This window comes from Coloeus monedula, assembly GCF_965178545.1.
Source record: "Coloeus monedula genome assembly, chromosome: 2".
Classification (NCBI taxonomy): domain Eukaryota; kingdom Metazoa; phylum Chordata; class Aves; order Passeriformes; family Corvidae; genus Coloeus; species Coloeus monedula.
Window position 1 is genome coordinate 46,860,654 of NC_138782.1, and position 15,471 is coordinate 46,876,124.

Genomic DNA, 15,471 nt, shown 5'->3' on the forward strand with positions numbered 1-15,471 from the left:
GAATGAGTTCATTTTATTTACACTCAATATTTGTTTAAATGGTCTTCCAAAAGGTGGGGAACAGGACATTACTAAGATGCAGAAGTCACAAGGCAGTTTCCCACTTCACTGATTTGGGACAAAAGGGAATGGTCAGCTGTCCTCAGCAGTAGGATCCTGAGTACAGCCCACTTCCATCACAAACACCAAAAGTCACTTGTTTCAAGCAGACTGCTGCAGTGAATGCTATTTAATACAACCTCAGAATTAAAATTACTGTCAAAACTCAATAAAATGAGGTTTAAAAAATAAGACACCGAAGTTCTAGAAAACAGAGATTTCAAAAGTAATCCACATTAGGAATATGACAGGCATTAACTAGAGAGTGTATTACCTTGCACCATCTGGCAGTTTTCTATCAAAGGAAGTGCTACGAGGAATGGCTGTCTGAGCCTGCTGGAGAAGCTGCTGGCACTGCAGTCTGTCAGATGTTCCTAGGATTGGAGAGGCACGAGAGAGAGGCTGCCCAGCGGGAGTCGGCACCCGATGCCAAGTGGTATTCCTTCTGAAAGGGGTTTTATACTCACATGGGGTGCCTTCACTGTCAAGTTTGTATTCCACCATGGGTATACGACAAAGTTCTGAACAACCCCTGTGGGGCAAATAAAAACGCTCATCAGTCTCACAGGAGAGAACAGAGAGAGGAATCTTGCATTCACAGTCAGAAGTATGTGCACATTTTGATTCCAGGTGCCCAAAGGTGTTCATACAGCACTGGACTTTAAACACTTCAAAATTGTCACATCAAGCAGGTAGAAAACATTTCAAAATAAAAGATTTGCTGTCATGTGTTCAAAGATCTTTGAACTCTCTCCTCACCCTTCAGAACAGGGAACATACTAAACTTTTATAAATTAATCTGCAGCTTGAATTTTACATAACAAAAACTTTTAGAAACAATTTAGAAGTCATAAAGCATCAAGTTTTTCTAAACCAGCTTTGGTTTGTTTAAATTTCAGAAATAGGTTTGTTGCTTTGCAGCAAACTAAACATTTCTTAGTGGGGTTGAGAACTCTCCTTTAGAATCCCACCTTGACGCCACCAAATGACAGAGCACATAGGATACAATGCAAATAATTAACTGGAACCTAAATATTTCTCCCTGTGTTTTCAAAGTGTATTTTCTAATGTCTCTTTTCCCAGGGATTTGTATGCCTGGAAGAGATGGGGAATTGGAAGGAAGAGACAGATCAGAAACAGTCTGGCTTACCACCTCTGCTTGAAGTTTACAGTGTGGTTAAATACTAACAGTATTCACAGACAGTCTGAACTCTGGTAAAAGTACTGGTAGTGTTCCACAGAGATCAGTGTTCCTGTGGGATATTTGCTGTAGACTCAGACTATATTCAATAATTAAGGGTTACTGTTTCAGAAATTGGTTAATAGAAGCTTCACACACCCTTTAAGTCAGCACTGACTATCACTGGAGATATTTTATATTCTCAACATTCCATCTCCATTATTTGTCTGATAGGTAGCGTGTACTAAATCAATATCTATAAAGAAAACACCCTAAATACTTCCAAAGCAACACATTAAGGTTAAGTAAGAAATAGTGAAAATTTACTGCTCTGTCTCAACTACAATTCTGCTCCATTCCCTGAGCTGAGCCTTGATCAAGCTTTGCTTTTGTTGAAAAACCAACATTTACCATTTGCAACTAAATTAAAATCACCTAGAGAAAGTGCAATAGAGTGTAAAGAGTTTACAGTCTTAATCCTGAAAATATCTTGGCATAAATGACTTAACACAAATGTGCAGTGCAAGTAAATTGTATAAATTCTCACATGTTAAATTACTGTGCATTAAAGCTTCTGAATCAACCCCCCCAAGAATATTTTCATTATCAGTGTTCTGCTAAACAGATTAAAAAAAAAAAAATTAGAAAAACACAAACTGTCTTATTCAAGTTTGTTGAAGAGAAGACCCATGGGCAACTGTAGCAATTACATTCTAGATACTCTGTATATGCTCAGTCTGATCCAGCCAAATATTTCAAATATTTCTGCTGAATTTTTTAGTAGCAAATAGGCAAGTTTATTCTGTAGCATTAAATCTCTGTCCCTGGTGGCACTCAAACATATGAAAAAGCTAAAGAACTTAAAAATATAGAGGATAAAAGTATTGAGAATGGAGATTAATAGTCAATATAGGATGGAAGACACCTTGATGAAGATGAGCGGATGAGTTGGAATGTTCCAAAGCAGAACTCAGAATTCCTGGTTTTTCAAGGTTATTCTTTTATGGGAAATATCACTGTAAGATGCACCAATAAAATTTGACATGTGTAACCTCTGCTGACAAATCATAGTTGGACACGCTGGAGGCATCACAGAATTTCACAATCATGATTTTCTGGTTTGAGCTTCCCTAAGGAGGTAAAACCACTCTAATAATCTCTTCTCACAGACATGGAATGGTGCTACAGAGAAATCACTGTTATAAAATTATCACATCATTTCAGAGGGTCAATTTGATATATCTCTAGCCTTCCCCTCGCCCTGAAAGTGCCACAGTTACTCAGAACACCACTTCAAACTGCCTCAGTCCAGGTATCGATTTTTAAAACTTTTTTCATACTTCTGAGAATCACATGGTGGGCTCTTAAAGTGATGAACACCATGAAAAGGTCAAGTTAAGTGAATTGCACAGAACTGTGCAAACCCTTCTACTGCTGAAGCATATATAGAATATATTTCTCCAGTGCAATTATCAGCTGCTTATATTCCAAGATCATTCTTCCCTTCATACAAGTCCCTGCCTCATTCATTGCCTGCAACCAAGAAGGTGTAGGAGACAACGGCCTCCAGCAATGCAACCATGATCCTTTTTTTCTTTTCTTATAAGAAGTTTTACATACAAAACAAACAGACCAAAGAATGCAGAGATGACATAGCAAGGTTACTATTAGTTTGGTGCACAGCATAACTTTCCATTGTGGCAATATATACACAGTTTTCCATTATTTGAGGATGAAGTTGAACAAATATGTAGGCTAAAAATTTTTATCTCCCTTCTGCTAATTTCTTACTATTGTTTCACCCCCTTCTTTATTCCTATGGGCTTTAAAACTTAGAAACAAACCACCCCCTCCCCAGCTTTTGTTATTAAGACATCAATTTCACAGTTCATCTTGGTAATTGAGAAAGTTACAGCATGTAATTGTGATCGTATCCCTCATTAGATACTCCCCATAAAGTACTCCAAATGCTGTAAAAATAGCTATGGGTTTTAAAAGCAAAAGGGACTGTTACTACTATTTAGTTTGACTTAGCTTGCTGACTAATTAACAAAAGCATGATATAATAATAGCAAACAAAAAGCTTTCCCATACTGAGGAAGAACTGAAAATTTTGTAAAATTTTGTGTTTGTTTGCTTCAAAACATATTCTTCCTACAAATGAGAAAAAAAAATTGAGGGCACAGTTTCTGAAGAAAAAGGCTTACAAAACAACCCTGTTTCAAATCACTTTAAAAATTCTGCAGTGTTCCTTACGAATTCAAAACAGAGCCCTGGAATGCTTGTTTTAACTGGGTCAAAAAAGAATTTCCATGGTTTCAGATAGCTTCTTTTGTCACATAAGACTTTTTAATTCTGATTTAAAAGTACCAAACCAATCATTTCAACATTTACATGAAAAAATATGCTTCACTGCTTCACAAGCACTGCCTAAAGAACAGATACTGCAGTATTCTGAGACAGGTAAAGTCATAATTGTAGCTACCTCCTATATCAGGGTGAAAGAGAAGGAATTACTTCATGCCTGCAATCCCCATCTCCACTCCCCACCATGGATCAAACTGTAAGTTATCTTGCATGAAAAAAAAAACCCCACAAAAAATAAATGCATTTTCCTCTTAAATATGTAATTTGACCTTTATCTAACTTTTAGTTATAATTTTGTTACTTATTCCACTAGTGCAATAAAATACATTGGCACTGGTATTGAATGATAGCTTTTAAATTTAAATTTTATATATATTTTATTAAAATTCACTCTAAAGGATACATAAAGACAAATCTCTATTTTATGGTTTTGAAAAGATACTTAAATTTATGTTAAACAAGTATAATATATCAAATGTCTATCGCAATTATATTCAATACAGTTGAAAAACAGACTCAAGATATTTAACAAGCAAATGTGACCATATCTTAACCACACATCAGAAATTATAGCACTTCCTGCCCTTCACTAGAGTCTGGTATTAATTAAATCAGTCCTTCATCATAAAGCACAGACTCTTACTAATACCTTGGGTTCAAGAGCCATATTATCCTATTAAAAATTTGGTTAATAAAACCTACTCTGCAATTTCAGAGAGCATGACTCTAGGATACAGCTTGCAGGTCATGACAGAATAATAAAATTTAAGAGTCCACTATAAAAGTCTGCAATATTCAAATGCCCCTGCAAGGACCATTATGTTCTGAAAGATTTATCAAGAAGTCCATTAAATTTTTCAAACTACATTAACCAAACCTTGCAATATTAGTTTCAGATACTATATAAAGGCTCTGTAATTGGCTCTGTGATGGACCTATATTGGGCAGGGATGCTGGTTAAACTCAGTAAATATCCTTCTCCGTGGAAAAGTTAGGAAGTTCCTGTGCACCATGATCAGCAGCCTGTCACCTTGATAGCTGCACAAAAGCCTTCTTTTCTGCTACATACTATGACTATCAGCTACTGGGTACGACTTGGCTACAATTTAACTTCAGTTCACTGTATTGCAGGGAGATGCAGGGATAGAGAAACAATCCCTGGTGTGCATCAGTTTATTGCACTGATAAGTTATCCCTTACCATCACCATTTCAATACCAAACATTTAATCCTGCTCAATAAAGAGTCTTTATCTAGCAGTACAATAAGTAACTGCATTCTGCTAACTCAAACTTTGTTTTTGAAAACAACCAGTTCTATTACAGTGCATGTTTGTTCTTACACTATAGTAGTGCCCAAAGTGACACAATGAGACTGAGGACTCATCATGCAATCTATTAAATCCACATAATAAACCACAGATTCACTTCAGGTAATTATAGGGACTTAATTGAAAAGCAGAATTTAGTAGCTTAGTTTTGCTTGGACTCACGATGTAGTTAGTTAAGACATACATAGATTTTCCCTTCCCTGACACTGTGAAGTACCTTTTGGAGGTAATATCTCAACTCCACAGACTCCCTATATCAGCTACAGCACAAGTCCAAGACACTGCGTAATACTGAAATGGTCTAAGAGAATTTTGATCAAAAAGTCAAGACAAAAATGTCAAGTTCTGACATCTCAGAAATCTATTTACAGGTTTACACACACATCATCTAAAAAAGCCATTGGAAAAAAGTAATTCAATTTTATTTTAAAATAATTTCATACCACAACAGATGTATGAGATTGTTTACACCAACCTTGGACAAGGCTGCTGCCCACCCCATCACTTTGGTTTAAGGCAAGTGATAACTCTGGCAGTCCCTCCATGGAGTTAAAGAGTTGAAGCTGCCAATCCCTCCTTCTTGAAGATAAACTCATCATTGTCCTTCTGATCTTGACTACTATTCAGTTTTAAAAAGAACCTTCATGATGATGAGTTGACAAGCAATTCAGAGGCCTCCTAAAGAGCCTCTACGTCTGTACTGTTACATGAAAAAGAGAAATACAGACAGGAACCAGATGATCTGTAAGGTCCTTTCCAACCCACATGATTCTACTAGGATTCCATGAATAGAGAGAAGAAAGAAAAGAAAAAAGGGGGGGAAAAAAGAGTCTGGAACACTTCTTTACATCTCTCCATAGAGACAAGCAGAGCTTTGCCAGTCATTTTTGAGTTTTTTTCTGCTTGACTGTAACAACTGTACACATAATTAACTTTAGCAATTATAATTAACTCCTGCTATAAGTTCATTCATAACTCAGTAAGAAAAAAATCAAAGACTTTACTTGGGTAAGAAATACAGCTAAGCATTTTCTACCATTTTACTTTTTGTTGGGAAGAGAGGATTAACTTTTGCAAGTAGTAGAGCTTCCAATTAGTATCATCACATTTTCTTAATGATAGTTCTTTCAGTTACTTCTACAAAACATCAGAATCTAGAGTTTTCCGGTATTTTCAGCCTTCTTAAACTAGTAGCAGGGGTGGTAATGTAAAGATTTGGTACATCCAAATTCTACTTCTACAACCAAACATTCAGTTTCAAGTTCTGTTGCTTCAACCTGCCCCAGGTGGTGTTAGACCTGGTTTCTTTCTATCTTAGGTGGCTTAATTTATTAAATAAGTAAATAAATTTTAAGAATCTGAAGGCCCTATGAACTATTCCACCAGCTTATGGCATACACCCCTTGGCAATATTCTAACTCCACCACACAGTAACCTCTTCGTAAAAGCATTTGCCCAAACACTTTATACTCTGCTGGTTATCTATCTGGTTATCTTGTTTAAAAAAAAGCCCCAGAAAGACAATTCGTTGAAAGAAATCACAACCATTTAAGGGGAAAAGGCATCAGGACTGAAAAATAAGTCATTACATCTATTTTATTTGTAAGAAAGAGTTTGCAAGGTTCACGAGAATAAAACAACCTCAAAAGAATTGCAGTAATACTTAAAAATGGCCCACAGGCAGTTTCAGTCATAGTTACTAAAACATTTCCATTTTCAAAACTACCTACTACAGCAGAAAAAGAGTCTCTTGCTTGTTCAGACCAACAGTGGAAACTACTGCTGCTACAGCTCACCAGTTTCTGTTTATAGCCCAGCCCCAGAAATTTTGCTTTAAGTTTTGTTTGATTTCTAAATTTCCTAGAAATTGTTTCACCAGCTCTCAAGCAGTTTTTTTATATATATATAATGGCAGTTGAACTAAGACAGACACATAGGTAAAACGTAGTAAAAAAGGATCTAACAAAATCTACAGTTTAAAATAGATCTAAAAGTGCTTGAATTCCTTGATTGGATTTGGCTGATTAAGGGTATAGTGTCCTTGAGCACTGCTGTAACACCACCAGCGAGAGCAAATCAGAATGAACCCCATTATTCTCCTGCTCAAATGCACACAATCCCAGCTACTGCGCTGCAGTACCACGGAATATTGGCAACAACAAGAACAAACCAACAATTCTGAAGGGACAGACCTAGCACAGAAACAAATATGACACAAGAATACTTATTCAGATCTGAAAACAATGACTAATATGTTTGTTCTAATACTGCTTTGTAATTTAAAGAACTTATGTTTTAAAGAGCAATCTTCTATCTCTCTAAATATCAGCCTGATGCCACACAAATAATTTTGATTTCTGCATCAATTTGTGCATGATTATTTAATTGCTGGAGCAAACTGAAAACAGCAGGAGCTTTGTCTCAAGTCCATTAATTTTATAGAATAATAAATGAAAGGCCTTATTCCATGATTGCTTTTACATATACTACTATCAAGACTTTAGTACAAGGATCTACATTAAGTAAAGGAAGACATCTACTGAGCAGAATTTTCCTCTGTAATTTCCTAATCAGTCTGTAACATTCCTTTGTAAGCACCTTCAACATTCAAATAATTTATTTTCATGCTGAAATAAATGAATACAAGACGGTATGCAGAAAAAAAAATCCTTGTTAATAGTTTATTGCTAATAGTTTATTCTCAGGGGGTGCACACATATTTTGTTGGTTTTCTTTTAAAATGATGGATTGAAGATTATTTGTGGGTAAGCTAACAGACAAAACAAAAATGAAGTCAAGAACTTGATTAAAGATCTCCACTTTGGCTGATGTTTTTTCAAGGGACTGCTTTGGAAATACCCTTATACACTCGAAACTAATTTTCACTTGAAGGCTACAATTCCCAAGACACTCCATGGCACTCACATCCAATCTGTGTAAACTCACTTCAGAATTTGATCCCAGCAAGGAACCAGTGCTAGTAAGCAATGCAAAGAAAAATTCCTCTTTACTTTGTATTCATAAAACCCAGCAGACAAAGCTAAACAGAAGCTAGTCTTTCAAGAAGTGAAAATCAGCTGATTATCTCAGAAAATTAAAGACAGGCATTAATAAAATGATACATATGGATGTTTTCATGAAACTCTGGATTTTTTTTTTCTAAAATTATATTTCTATTCTTGTAAATGTGTGTAAAATTTTAATGCAACTGATTCTTTTAGAAACAAGGATGAATGTGTTTTTATATCCATGCACTGGGGGAAAAATCTTAGTGGCTGAACTTGAAACCCTAGATTATGGTATTTGGTTAAAAAACAAAAAACCCCAAAAAACCTAAAAGAACAAACCACCAGTACGTACTCTGAGAAATCAGGTTGAAATACAGAGAAGAAAAGCCAACCCAACTGCCAAAAGATCATATACTCTGTAGGATGAGACAAACTTTCAAGGGACTTATTTCAGCCTCCAGATATTTTTTCCTACATATATCAGATAGTCTGATGCATCATTTCTTAGCAGGAAACCTCTAAACCCAGCTGTGAATAAAAGCAATAATTACTGTAGCATAGATGTAAAGCTTTCTCCTGCTTTTTAACCATCATTCCCCTAGACAGGTGTAATGTATGGGTCAAGGATGGATGGACCCCCAAATGTAACAGGAATATCTGTATGTCAGCTTTGAGTGTTATTTGATAATTATTACAGTTACTTGATACAAAAAAGTTCTCTCCTGATGAACTGTCACACCTGCCTTAAATGTTTATCACAGGTATGTGTTTGCTATCACTTACAGAGGCTTGATTCTATCCTATTTGGCCATGCATGGACTCTCCATGGACAGTGACATTTCTTGTCAAATGAAGGTGAAATAGATTTTAGTTCTCCAGATACTCCCCTTTTATATTCAGAACTACTACCTGTAAATTTCTCAGTAAACCTGACACCAGAGTACAAGAGAGACATGAACATATGGAGCAAATCCAGCAAAGGATCAAAGACAATTAAGGGCTGAGAGTATCTGAATCATAAGGAGAGGCTGAGGGCTGGGATCATTCAGCCAGGGAAAGAAAAGGCTCAGGAGGGATTTTATCAATGTGTATAAAATATCTAATGGGGTGATAAGGAAAAAAGATGACAGACTTTAGAGTTGTATCCAGTGAGAACACAGAAGGCAAGGTGCAGAACTGAAGTACAGGAAATTCCATGTAAGTAAACATAAAAACTTTTCTTACTGAAAGGATGATTGCATACTGAAATTGAAATATTGAATGGTTGAATCTCCATCCTTGGAGATACACAAAACCCAGTGAACATGTCCATGAGCAGTCTGCTCTAGCTGACCTTGCTTTGAGCAATGAGACTGGACTCAAAAAGCTGCAGAGATCCTTTCCAACCTCAACTATTCCCTGTTTCTGTGACAAGAACCTGCAGAAGGCTAAGAGAAGCAATTGAGTAGCAAACAGGGAGATGGATTTGCACAAGTTTTAACTAGTAAATAGCAGCGATAGGCTATCTTTTTTCCCCCAAATTTATATAATTTATCGCTTTCTGCCCTCTCCTCTTTCCCCTCATTCATTAATATATTCTACAATGTCATAGATCATATTTGTCAACTGAAATTCTCAGACTTGTCACACAACACTTACAATGATGTTCTGTCTGCTCTGTTTAGATTATAAACATTGCAAAAAGGCAAGCTCAAAACCCTCCAGAGACTGGACAATCGAAATCACTAATTGTATTTTTAGGGATATAAACAGGAAAATGAGCAGCTCTCTGTTTCAGTGGGAAATTGGTATTTGAGACAGAGAGACATTTCTTTTTAATATATATATATACTAGAAAGGTAAAGCTAAAAAGAACTTAAAACATGCTTTTAAAAAAATTTTAGAACAGACACATAGTTTTAAAAAAAATTCATTTTTCTTAGTAATTAGTCACAGTTTTAAAAATGCTCAAAATTATAAAGAGGAGCAGCTTTTGCAGATTTTTCCCAGTGTGCTAACACTCAGTTCAAACTCCTCCTACACATAGACTTGGGTGCTATGTATCACACTGATCTGGGATTTAAACGTTTTACCTCTAGAAGAAGATTTATATCAAAGACAATATAAACAGTTCATACCGTATGTATTTTTCTATCAGGGCCTATAAAATACACATTTCTACCTTCAATATAGTAGGATCAGCTCATTAGGCTCATATTCTGTAAACAGCTTGGAAATGTATACCAAACAAGTCAGTGAAAATTCATACCCAGAAGCAGATGGTGAGAATAGCAAAGCTAAGCAAAGAGAGGCTTAATTGCAAATTTCTATCCAACTAAGCAAAACGGTGGTATTCTACATTCACAGGCATTTTGTTCTGAAAGGGAGGCATCAACATGCAGGTTGAGGCAGGGGACAGCCCTTGTGTGTCATACATCAGGCCAATGACTGCTTGGAGAATTGCCACCAATTAAACAGCATTCGCATACAGTTGGCATTGACTTCACAGTGCTGCACGCTACGTAAAATTTTATTGCTTGTTGTCTTGCCAAAAGCAACACATCTAATGTTTTTTCTGTTGAATTAAAAATCAACAAGAGATTTAAAGTTGGCCTGCTACAAGAAGAGAAGTAATTAAATATACTCTGATACTGTTCTCATTTAGAATGGGCCAAATTAACACTGACTAGGCAAGGAGAGTGAGAAATAAAGTCACACTGTTACAAAGTTTTGATTTTTTCCTACTTCTCTGCCTCATGATATTAAAGATGGAGAAAAATGTATATTGTCACCAAAAAAGGAACACTGATGAAAGTAAAATGCATCTAATTCCTGAAAACACTGACACAGTCACTATAATGATTTTTTTTACTGTCTTTCCCTGAGCGTGAGCATATATTTCAAGTTGCAACAAGATTTCTCTGCTTTAAATGATAAACCCATTGATGGAATTCACTGTTTAATGTGAAGAAATTAGATTTCTGTAGAAAGTGAGTAGGACTTGGTACTTGGTACCATATATGTCCAGAACCCAGTAATTCACTATTTTCGTTAAATTTCAATAGAAGAAAAAAGTAAAACAAATATTTTTCAATAGTCAGGAATTGGAGAAATCACAAAGACAAGGTACAATTTTATAAGAAGGATTCCACATTTTTAAATTCTGCATAAACATAAAACTCTCCTATGGAAGAAAAGAAGTAACATCAGCTTTCAGAACAGCTTGGTCATGACACACTAAAGTTTACTTCCTGCCCTTTTAAAGTAATACAAAACTAAATTTTCCATGAAATTTCTTGTAGGATCTTATTTTATCTTTTGTAACAAGTCAGTATGGGGTTTGGGGATAAGATTGCTTTAAGACCCTCAATAATACTATCACCCAACACGACAGACAATATCCGTTTACTGAAGGCCTCCAATAAAAGCTATCATTTAAGCAGGAGCAGAGGGGAAAAAGCCCAGATACAAATGTTGCATTGAGAAGGCTGCTGGTTACCTTCTGGGCGCTCCATCCTCGTGTGGTTGAATAATCACCACTTTTACTGTCACCGATGTGCGTAAAAGGTCGATCATTTGCTCGTGAGTCAGAGTTGCCACAGCCACTTTGCAGATCTCAACCAGGCGGCTCCCTTGCCGTAGGCCTGCTTTCCATGCAAAACCAAAGGGCTCCACGTCTGCCACTATCCCTTCAAAGTTCACGTGGAATCCAAGCTGGCCCAACCCATTCCTCCGCAGGGTCATTTCCGTGGTTTCACATCCTCTGGTCACTATCTAAAGAAGCACCAGACCGTTAACGCGATTGTCAGGGCACACAGACACATCAGTTCACAAACACTATAAGGTCATGTATGGCTGGATATTAAGTATCTTTAATACACTAAAATGAAATTATTTTAACATTTATGGTTGAATGAAGGTTTCTACATAAAACAAAAGGAATAAAAAATGTCATGACGCTAAAAATATTTCAAAATACAAAACAACCCTGTCAATTACTTCGTTCTTTTTGGCTGACTGCAGGAATGCAAGAATTTTTTACTCAGTATTAAACAGTATTAAACACGAGCTATAACATGAGCCAAATTGAGTGAAGTGCTTCAGTTCTAGCAGCTTGTTTTCCTCAGGAAAATAGCAATGAAGAAAGTATTAATTTATTTTGCTTCATAGGCAGATTAACTACCATCATCTCCAGATGAGGATATTACTAAAATGGGATGAGAGTTTTCTTGTCACTGGAAAACTTAGAATACAAAAAAATTACTTTCCTCATATTCAATGAAAAGTAGTTTTGTTTTTATACAGAGTAACCAAAACCCTTCAAATTCAGATTTTGCTAAGCAGGTTCGTTTCTATAGACTGTGAAACAAGTTCTCAACAGTTTTTTCATGTAAAACATGATCATACAACAAGTAAGCTGGGATACTGCACCACACGCAGAAGACAAAATTCAAGCCTGTATTACAAGGAAGTTTGAGAGTTACCCCAGCCTTCCCTTCTGTCGGTGTCACAAAACCAGTATGTACTTAGCTTCATTAGGACAATTAGAACACAATCTTAACCACTATGAAACATTATCAAAGATCTTTGTAGTGCATATGAAAGATCTTTGTAGTGCATATGAAAGATCTCCCACAAACACTCCACCAAGGCAAATACCTGCCTTTCAGAGATGCATATGTTACAATACAGATCAAGGGATCTTCCCAAGGTCATGCTACACTAAGAGCGGTTCCATGGCACACCATACCTTGTTCCACAAAGGTGTTCATGCTATTTATGGCTGGGTTTTGTGTGCATCACAAAAACACACAGTTTGAGCATTTAGTTACCCATTTTGGGCATTTAATTAAAGGAGCTGAAGATAGGAGGCTAGTGTCCTTTACTGTCAGCTGTGCCAGATAAATCTCTGCAAAGGTTGTGTTATAGCTTTATTCAGGAGGCTATTTTGGAAAAGTCACTCTTGCTCTCCATTGCCAGCTTGAGCCAGAATCCAGGCAGGCTAGCTTACTAGTTTATAGTGTGCTTGCCACAGCAGAATGGCTTAACGTGATTCAGGGCTGCATGATGAGGGAGCAGGACTGTACAGCTCATGAGATGTTGCACTGTGGCGGGGTACAGCTGTCACAAAACCACTCCTTCCAGCACCCGAGTCAGAGGCAGTTGACTCGATGAGGTTTCACAGAAGGTTTAAACTGACACAAGACACCACTGCCCCTGTGCTGTCCCCTGTATTGCAATAGCACTTGTGCAGCCATGAAGACAGAGCAGGATAAGGTACAGCTGAAAAATCAGGGTGCTTTTCAAAACAGTGTTCCAAAGAGGTGGCAGGCAAGGAATGGATGGGACTGTCTCCTTCACTGGTAATAATTACGAAAGCATGCCTCCATCACTGACAAAGGAACTTCACACATAGCAAAGCATACTTTTGTAGTTTCCTTTTTTGCACTTTTCCTGTTTAGATTGATCTGTTGTCCGCAATTATCATAGAGTCAGGGATGAAAGTCCTAATGTTTACTCCCTTTCCTATCCAATGGCTGACTGGAAATACTTTCTAGTCTTTGTGCCTGCAACTTGGTCATGCCTACAACTTGGTCATGACTGAATGTCACAAGATTTGGTACCTTAGTAAGTTTCAAAGTGCTGTTTTCTTTACAGAATACTTCTATACGGGTATCTGTCACTCAGCAGAAAGAATTAGGATTTGCACACATGAGACCCAAGTGCCACAAACCTATGAGTTATTTTAACTTTGCTGATCTGAGGAAGCTGGTGTATGCTCATGCTTTTAACCTGTGAGGTAATGAAATACAACTAGCCCTCATTCATTAAGGGATAATCTTCTGTGAACTGTGAAATACTGAAGATACTGCAAGGATCTGATATTCTGAGAATTATTGCTTGGAAAATTTAGGCAAGTTGAACAGCAGCACTTTGATTCATAATCTTTCCAGTTACTTCTCCAGATGTAGGTTTCAAAACTACAATGTGAAAGTCATTCTTGAGATGTCCAAAATGTACTCTGGAGGCTTTGTTTACAAAGTCAGGTTCTGGGTTTTCATAACAAAAACAAAGCACCTATTTCCTTTGTCATTTTTCTGCTCTGAGATTTTGGTATATTTTAGAAACTTTCCTTTTTAAATAGAACTTTCCATTGTGTTTATAACTGTGCATATAGCATACTGAAAACTTTAACATTTTGTTAACCTAGCTCTTTTATTTTCAACCCTTCAGTCATGACTAAATTTCAATAAGACTTTCATAATTTGTGAACTAGATAAGTGAAAAGGAAATTTTCAGCTCTTTGTTAGCTATACTTCTGTCACAAATTTTTAAAATACACATTTAGTCATGCAGTGAAAAGAACATGCTATTACAGTCTTCAGCCCAGCTGAGGGATGGAATTTTATCCTTATTAAGCTACATAATACTCTTTTTTGGGGGCTGACACCTCTTTATCATTATGTCACAATTATAGAATACTGCAAAATGAATGCACCAGCGAAGTGTATGGATTTCCCCAACTCGAAGCACTCAAAATCTCTTCTTCAAGTTAGTTAAATATTTAAAAGTTAAAAGATAAGAAAGATAAAGATTCCTGCCAAAGACTCATCTATTCCCAGTGGGAAGTATTTCAGGAGATCTAGTCTTCCCCAAGTGTATATTCCTAAAAGGTAACACTGCATATTACATAGTAATGTCACATTAAACACAGTGCTGCTCCACTTCAAAACATGGCATTCTGCTGACTTGGTTGCAGCTTCACTGATCTTGTGACCACAAATGAACTAAGAGCTGGATTCTCTGAATGCACTTAAAACAGATAAAGTTAAAAGACAGAGATCCTCTAAGTGCCACGAAGAAGGTGAAGAGGTTTTTTTAATATACGGGATACTAAGGAAATTTTGTCAATTCAGATTCTCGTCTAAAGATCCATTCAGTGTTCCCATTTCATCTTTTATCACTCTGCCATTCTCTGTTATCCTAAAGCTCAAAACCACTGCTTTTCCTGCCCTCCAACACAGCCCTCCAAGTTAATCTATAGTTTGCTGCTCTTTCTACTTTCTATAACTAGATACTCTCCCCACAAATACAAATTTGTCTAGACTGACAAGTCACAGCTCTCTTTTCAGTCCTGGAACAATTGTTTCAGTTCAAACTAAAATCATGCTGTCAGCTAGCTTTTTACAACTTTTCTTAATCTGGATATTCAGATAGGTGTCCTTTTTACCTGCATGATTTAAGTCCAGGCAATAAAGTCTAGTAATTTCTTTGACAATTTCATTTAGTAATTACAATGTTCTGCTCACTGGTTTTAGGAAATGCTTTAACTCATGACTGAAAAGGGTTAATCATCTGGTCACTGAAGATTGATATTACAATGGAGTTTGAGCTTTCATGTTTAGCATCTGCTGGCACATGTGGTTGTTAACCTTAGATGTGTTCCGAGACACTTGTAAGGTTTTCAAAGTATGCGCATAAAGTGTGGCATCAGAGTTTTAAATAATT

The 15,471-nt window shown here is 36.6% G+C and overlaps 1 protein-coding gene across 3 annotated transcripts in view; it reads right to left on the bottom strand.

Annotated features, from left to right (window-relative positions):
- The window catches only part of SIPA1L2 (signal induced proliferation associated 1 like 2), a 127,640-nt gene that overhangs the window by 30,228 nt on the left and 81,941 nt on the right, over positions 1 to 15,471 (bottom strand). For all 3 annotated transcript variants that reach the window (XM_082302499.1, XM_082302500.1, XM_082302498.1), the window contains exons 10-11: positions 11,462 to 11,736; positions 374 to 631 (exon numbers count right to left, since the gene is read on the bottom strand). In XM_082302499.1, the coding sequence (XP_082158625.1) occupies positions 374 to 631; positions 11,462 to 11,736 (533 nt within the window). The remainder of the gene's footprint in view (positions 1 to 373; positions 632 to 11,461; positions 11,737 to 15,471) is intronic.